Source organism: Sander vitreus, unplaced genomic scaffold (assembly GCF_031162955.1).
Source record: "Sander vitreus isolate 19-12246 unplaced genomic scaffold, sanVit1 ctg207_0, whole genome shotgun sequence".
Taxonomy (NCBI): domain Eukaryota; kingdom Metazoa; phylum Chordata; class Actinopteri; order Perciformes; family Percidae; genus Sander; species Sander vitreus.
Window position 1 is genome coordinate 165001 of NW_027595405.1, and position 7500 is coordinate 172500.

Genomic DNA, 7500 nt, shown 5'->3' on the forward strand with positions numbered 1-7500 from the left:
CTGACCTGTCTGTCTGTCTGACCTCTCTGACTGACCTGCCTCTTTGACCTGTCTGTCTGGCCTGTCTTTCTCTCTGACCTGTCTGTCTGTCTCTCTGACCTGTCTGTCTGGCCTGTCTGACCTGTCTGTCTGTCTCTCTGACCTGTCTGTCTGACCTGTCTCTCTGACCTGTCTCTCTCTCTCTGCCCCCCCTCAGGTAACTGGATCCTGGAGCGCTCCCTGGACGGCGTGACCTTTGACCCCTGGCAGTTCTACGCCCTGAGTGGCGCCGAGTGCCTGTCTCACTACAACGTGACGCCGAGACTCGGCCCGCCAACCTACAGGAGAGACACGGAGGTCATCTGCACGTCCTACTACTCCCGACTCAACCCACTGGAGCACGGGGAGGTGAGACAGGAACCTGTCTGTCTGTCTCTCAGACCCACACGTCTCTGATTACCTGTCTGTCTCTCTAACCTGTCTCTCAGATCCACACGTCTCTGATTACCTGTCTGTCTCTCTAACCTGTCTCTCTCAGATCCACACGTCTCTGATTAGCTGTCTGTCTCTCTAACCTGTCTGTCTCTCAGATTCACACGTCTCTGATTACCTGTCTGTCTCTCTAACCTGTCTCTCTCAGATCCACACGTCTCTGATTACCTGTCTGTCTCTCTAACCTGTCTCTCTCAGATCCACACGTCTCTGATTACCTGTCTGTCTCTCTAACCTGTCTGTCTCTCAGATCCACACGTCTCTGATTACCTGTCTGTCTCTCTAACCTGTCTCTCTCAGATCCACACGTCTCTGATTACCTGTCTGTCTCTCTAACCTGTCTGTCTCTCAGATCCACACGTCTCTGATTACCTGTCTGTCTCTCTAACCTGTCTCTCTCAGATCCACACGTCTCTGATTACCTGTCTGTCTCTCTAACCTGTCTGTCTCTCAGATCCACACGTCTCTGATTACCTGTCTGTCTCTCTAACCTGTCTCTCTCAGATCCACACGTCTCTGATTACCTGTCTGTCTCTCTAACCTGTCTGTCTCTCAGATCCACACGTCTCTGATTACCTGTCTGTCTCTCTAACCTGTCTCTCTCAGATCCACACGTCTCTGATTACCTGTCTGTCTCTCTAACCTGTCTGTCTCTCAGATCCACACGTCTCTGATTACCTGTCTGTCTCTCTAACCTGTCTCTCTCAGATCCACACGTCTCTGATTACCTGTCTGTCTCTCTAACCTGTCTGTCTCTCAGATCCACACGTCTCTGATTAACGGCCGCCCCGGCGCTGATGATCTGACCAATGAGCTGCTGAACTTCACTTCGGCTCGTTACATCAGACTCCGGCTGCAGCGAATCAGAACGCTCAACGCCGACCTGATGACGCTGAGCACCCGCGACCCCCGAGAGATAGACCCCATCGTCACCAGGAGGGTGAGACAGGCTGGCACACAGACAGGCATGCAGGCTGACAGACAGGCTGGCAAACAGACACACAGACAGACAGGCTGGCACAGACAGAGAGAGAGACAGACAGACAGGCACGAAGACAGGCTGACAGACAGAGAGACAGACAGACATAGAGACGACAGACAGACAGGCAGGCAGACAGGCTGACAGACAGACAGACATAGAGACGACAGACAGACAGGCAGACAGAGAGACGACAGACAGAGAGACAGGCAGACACACACAGACAGACGACAGGCAGACAGACAGACAGGCAGCTCTTTATGTTTGAGTTACATGATCAACAGTGGTCGTTTTCTTCAACGTATTAAGACGTTGTTTCTGAGTATTATTTTCTGGCTTTTAACTGAAAGGAGAGCATGAAGACAGGAAACAGGACCTACCTGTATTCAGACATCACAACATGAATGGTGTAAGAGCAGAGAGTACCTGGCAGGTAGATGTACTAACGATGTTGCAGTTTAACATGTATTCTGATCTTGTGATATTTGCAGTATTATTACTCCATCAAAGACATCTCTGTGGGCGGCATGTGCATCTGTTACGGCCACGCCCAGAGCTGCCCGCTGGACCCCGTTACCAAGGTAACCACACACCTGTTCACCTGGAGACGGGGGGACGGGGGTCCTCCCGCAGAAACTTTAAACAGAGTAGATGGCATTTAATATTTATTGTGTTGTTAATCTTGTGTGTGTGTGTGTGTGTGCGTGTGTGTCTCTCTGTGTGTGTGTGTGTGTGTGCTCTCTGTGTGTGTGTGTCTGTGTGTGTGTGTGTGTGTGTGTGTGTGTGTCTGTGCGTGTGTGTGTGTGTGTGTCTGTGTGTGTGTGTGTGTGTGTGTGTGTGTGTGTGTGTGTGTGTGCAGAAAATGCAGTGTGTGTGTGAACACAACACCTGTGGAGAGAGCTGTAACGAGTGTTGCCCCGGTTACCACCAGCAGCCATGGCAACCAGGAACCCTCTCAGAGGGAAACACCTGTGAAAGTAAGAAACTGAGATTATTAGAATATCAATCAGTCCTCATGTTGTGGTCATGTTCATTCACCTGTCTCTCTCTCCACCTGTCTCTCTCTCTCTCTCTCTCTCTCTACCTGTCTGTCTCTCTGTCTCCCACCTGTCTCTCTCTCTCTCTCTCTCCACACCTGTCTGTCTCTCAGAGTGTAACTGTCACAACAAGGCGTCTGACTGTGTGTATAACCAGACCGTGTCTGATTGGTCTCTGAGTCTCAACGCTGACGGCGTGCGTTGGGGGGGCGGAGTCTGTTCCAGCTGTCAGCAGCACACGGCTGGGATCAACTGTGAGAACTGCAAGGACGGGTACTACAGGCCCTCAGAGGTACTTATACTGCATATAATACTACATCTACTACAGGCCCTCAGAGGTACTTATACTGCATATAATACTACATCTACTACAGGCCCTCAGAGGTACTTATACTGCATATAATACTACATCTACTACAGGCCCTCAGAGGTACTTATACTGCATAAAATACTACATCTACTACAGGCCCTCAGAGGGTACTTATACTGCATATAATACTACATATACTACAGGCCCTCAGAGGTACTTATACTGCATATAATACTACATATACTACAGGCCCTCAGAGGTACTTATACTGCATATAATACTACATCTACTACAGGCCCTCAGAGGTACTTATACTGCATATAATACTACATCTACTACAGGCCCTCAGAGGTACTTATACTGCATATAATACTACATCTACTACAGGCCCTCAGAGGTACTTATACTGCATATAATACTACATCTACTACAGGCCCTCAGAGGTACTTATACTGCATATAATACTACATCTACTACAGGCCCTCAGAGGTACTTATACTGCATATAATACTACATCTGCTACAGGCCCTCAGAGGTACTTATACTGCATATAATACTACATCTACTACAGGCCCTCAGAGGTACTTATACTGCATATAATACTACATATACTACAGGCCCTCAGAGGTACTTATACTGCATATAATACTACATCTACTACAGGCCCTCAGAGGTACTTATACTGCATATAATACTACATCTACTACAGGCCCTCAGAGGTACTTATACGTGTGTGTGTGTGTGCGTGTCTCTCTGTGTGTGTGTGTGTGTGTCTGTGTGTGTGTGTGTCTCTGTGTGTGTGTGTGTGTGTGTGTGTCTATATATGTGTGTGTGTGTGTGTGTGTCTCTGTGTGTGTGTGTGTGTCTGTGTGTGTCTCTCTGTGTGTGTGTGTCTGTGTGTGTGTGTGTGTGTGTGTGTCTCTGTGTGTGTGTGTGTGTGTCTATATATGTGTGTGTGTGTGTGTGTGTGTGTGTATATGTGTGTGTGTGTGTGTCTCGTGTGTGTGTGTGTGTGTGTGTGTGTGTGTGTTTCTCTGTGTGTGTGTGTGTGTGTGTGTGTGTGTGTGTGTGTGTGTGTGTCTGTGTGTGTGTGTGTGTGTGTGTTTCTGTGTGTGTGTGTGTGTGTGTGTGTGTGTGTGTGTGTGTGTGTGTGTGTGTGTAGGTGTCTCCATACTCTGACTCTCCGTGTGTGGAGTGTGAGTGTGATCTGAGAGGATCAGAGTCTTCAGTCTGCAGCAGAGACGACACACAGCCAGGTTCATTATAATCAGATTATTATATTATATATTATTAATTAATATAAATAATATATTTAATATATTATTATTCATAACTGTTAACTGTATTATTTCTGCTATTGAGTCTGATCCAGCAGCGATAAAGTCTAACTGTAGCTGTCTCTCTGTCTGTCTGCCTGTCTGTCTGTGTGTGTCTCTCTGTGTGTGTGTGTGTGTATATCTGTGTGTCTGTGTGTGTGTCTCTGTGTGTGTGTGTGTGTGTGTGTGTGTCTCTGTGTCTGTCTGTCTGCCTGTCTGTCTGTCTAGGAGTGTCTGCAGGTCAGTGTGTGTGTAAAGAAGGCTTCTCAGGTCTCCTCTGTGAGCGCTGTGCGTTTGGCTTCAGAGATTTCCCTCTCTGTTCTCGCTGTGAGTGCAACCTGTCGGGCAGCGTCAACACCGACCCCTGCAGCGCCTGCACCTGCAAGGTAACACGCAGTGACATCACACTGTGACATCACACTGTGACATCACACACTGACATTTATTAAACAACTGTCTGTCTGTCCTCCTGTCCTCTGTCCTCAGGTGAACGTGATGGGAGCTCACTGTGATCTGTGTCAGCCTGGCTTCTACAACCTGCAGGCTGGGAATCCTCTCGGCTGCTCTGACTGCTTCTGCTTCGGAGTCTCTGACGTCTGTGAGAGTTCAGACTGGAACACAACACAGGTAACACACACACACACACACACACACACACACACACACACACAGACACACACACACACACACACACACACACAGCACACACACACGACACACACACACACACACACAGGTAACACACACACACACACACGAGACACACACACACACACACAGGTAACACACACACACACATACACACACAGACACACACACAGACAGACACACACACACAGCACAGACACACACAGACACACACACACACACATACACACACAGAGACACACACAGCGACACACACACACACACACACACAGCACACAGACACACACACACACACACACACAGAGACACACACAGAGACACACACAGAGACACACACACACAGAGACACACACACACACACACACACACACACACAGCCATACTCCACTATATCATATTGTTCTGATATTATTTATTCTTTATCTTTTAAAATGGTGAACACATTCCAGGTGCATCATACAGACGCTTGGCTCCGCCCCTCTCCGGCCCTCCAATCACTGCCTGTTGTCCACGGCAACGACCTCCCCATCCCCAACAACTCCTCTGGCCACGCCCACCAACACGTGCTTTCGTGGGCGGCGCCCGACCGTTTCCTCGGCAACAAGGTACGCTACAGTTTCCATATATAGGCTCTGTGTTTCAAAAGATTATATCTTTTTATCGTAATATTCCTCTTCTGTGTGAAAGTACTGGTGACTAAAACAACTGTTCCTGACAGTAGCTAGGTAAGGACTACTAGCCAGTCAGGAGCAGAGTATGAGGGCCCTGACAGTACCTAGGTAAGGACTACTAGCCAGTCAGGAGCAGAGTATGAGGGCGTGTCCCTGACAGTACCTAGGTAAGGACTACTAGCCAGTCAGAAGCAGAGTATGAGGGCGTGCCCTGACAGTACCTAGGTAAGGACTACTAGCCAGTCAGGAGCAGAGTATGAGGGCGTGTCCCTGACAGTACCTAGGTAAGGACTACTAGCCAGTCAGGAGCAGAGTATGAGGGCGTGTCCCTGACAGTAGCTAGGTAAGGACTACTAGCCAGTCAGAAGCAGAGTATGAGGGCGTGCCCTGACAGTACCTAGGTAAGGACTACTAGCCAGTCAGAAGCAGAGTATGAGGGCGTGTCCCTGACAGTACCTAGGTAAGGACTACTAGCCAGTCAGAAGCAGAGTATGAGGGCGTGCCCTGACAGTACCTAGGTAAGGACTACTAGCCAGTCAGGAGCAGAGTATGAGGGCGTGTCCCTGACAGTACCTAGGTAAGGACTACTAGCCAGTCAGAAGCAGAGTATGAGGGCGTGCCCTGACAGTACCTAGGTAAGGACTACTAGCCAGTCAGGAGCAGAGTATGAGGGCGTGTCCTGACAGTACCTAGGTAAGGACTACTAGCCAGTCAGAAGCAGAGTATGAGGGCGTGCCCTGACAGTACCTAGGTAAGGACTACTAGCCAGTCAGAAGCAGAGTATGAGGGCGTGTCCCTGACAGTACCTAGGTAAGGACTACTAGCCAGTCAGGAGCAGAGTATGAGGGCGTGTCCCTGACAGTACCTAGGTAAGGACTACTAGCCAGTCAGAAGCAGAGTATGAGGGCGTGTCCTGACAGTACCTAGGTAAGGACTACTAGCCAGTCAGGAGCAGAGTATGAGGGCCCTGACAGTACCTAGGTAAGGACTAACCTGTCTGTCTCTCTAACATGTCTGTCTCTCTAACCTGTCTCTCTCTAACCTGTCTGTCTGCAGCTGGGGTCTTTTGGAGGGGTCTTGACCTTCTCTCTGGGTTATGACGTCCCATTGGATAATGAAGACCACTCTCTCCGCGCCCACTCTGACATCATCATCCAGGTGAGAAAAAGATTTTAACATTTAGAACTACAAACATGGCGTCTCCCCGTATTGATTCTTATGTCTCCGTCTCCAGGGAAACGGACGATCCCTCCGTCTCGCCCCCCCCCCTCTCCTCCTCTTCCTCTCCGAGCTGGCCGAGCGATCGGTTGCCGTGGCAATCGTCCCGCAGCGTTTCCTGGACGATGAGACGGGTGTCCACGTTACCCACGATGCACTGCTGTCGGCGCTCAGCGACGTGACATCACTGAGGATCAGAGTTCATCTCAACGCCTCCGCCGACGGGCCCATACGGTGAGGAAGTAATCTGATTACATCTGGTATCTGTCTGTCTCTCTCTCTTTCTCTAACCTGTCTGTCTAACCTGTCTGTCTGTCTAACCTGCCTCTCTGTCTGCCTGTCTCTCTGTCTGTCTAACCTGTCTGTCTAACCTGTCAGTCTGTCTAACCTGTCTGTCTGCCTCTCTGCCTGTCTGTCTGTCTAACCTGTCTGTCTCTCTGCCTGTCTGTCTGTCTAACCTGTCTGCCTAACCTGTCTGCCTGTCTGTCTGTCTAACCTGTCTGTCTCTCTGCCTGTCTGTCTGTCTAACCTGTCTGTCTAACCTGTCTGCCTGTCTATTCTGTCTGTCTAACCTGTCTGTCTGTCTAACCTGTCTGTCTGCCTGTCTGTCTCTCAGTCTTAGCTCCGTGTCTCTGGACGTTGCCGACCCAGCTTCAGTTTCTGGCGTCCAGGCGGTTGCCATGGAGAAGTGTGAATGTCCGTGGGGTTACAGCGGCACTTCCTGTGAGGTCAGTTGATCACTTCCTGTCACAACTTCCTGCTTTCTCTGTTAGAACATGTGCAAGGTGACTCATCATGTTGTTGTTGTGTGTGTGTACCTTTGTGTGTGTGTGTGTGTGTGTGTGTGTGT

At 49.6% G+C, this 7500-nt stretch overlaps 1 protein-coding gene across 1 annotated transcript in view; it reads left to right on the plus strand.

Annotated features, from left to right (window-relative positions):
• lama1 (laminin, alpha 1) overlaps positions 1-7500 on the plus strand; it is an 83662-nt gene that overhangs the window by 8718 nt on the left and 67444 nt on the right. Inside the window, exons 5-16 of the mRNA XM_078244331.1 lie at positions 197-387; positions 1232-1411; positions 1942-2031; positions 2310-2427; positions 2601-2779; positions 3960-4053; positions 4342-4499; positions 4600-4740; positions 5211-5366; positions 6489-6590; positions 6667-6884; positions 7267-7378. Coding sequence (XP_078100457.1) covers positions 197-387; positions 1232-1411; positions 1942-2031; positions 2310-2427; positions 2601-2779; positions 3960-4053; positions 4342-4499; positions 4600-4740; positions 5211-5366; positions 6489-6590; positions 6667-6884; positions 7267-7378 — 1739 coding nt within the window. The remainder of the gene's footprint in view (positions 1-196; positions 388-1231; positions 1412-1941; positions 2032-2309; positions 2428-2600; positions 2780-3959; positions 4054-4341; positions 4500-4599; positions 4741-5210; positions 5367-6488; positions 6591-6666; positions 6885-7266; positions 7379-7500) is intronic.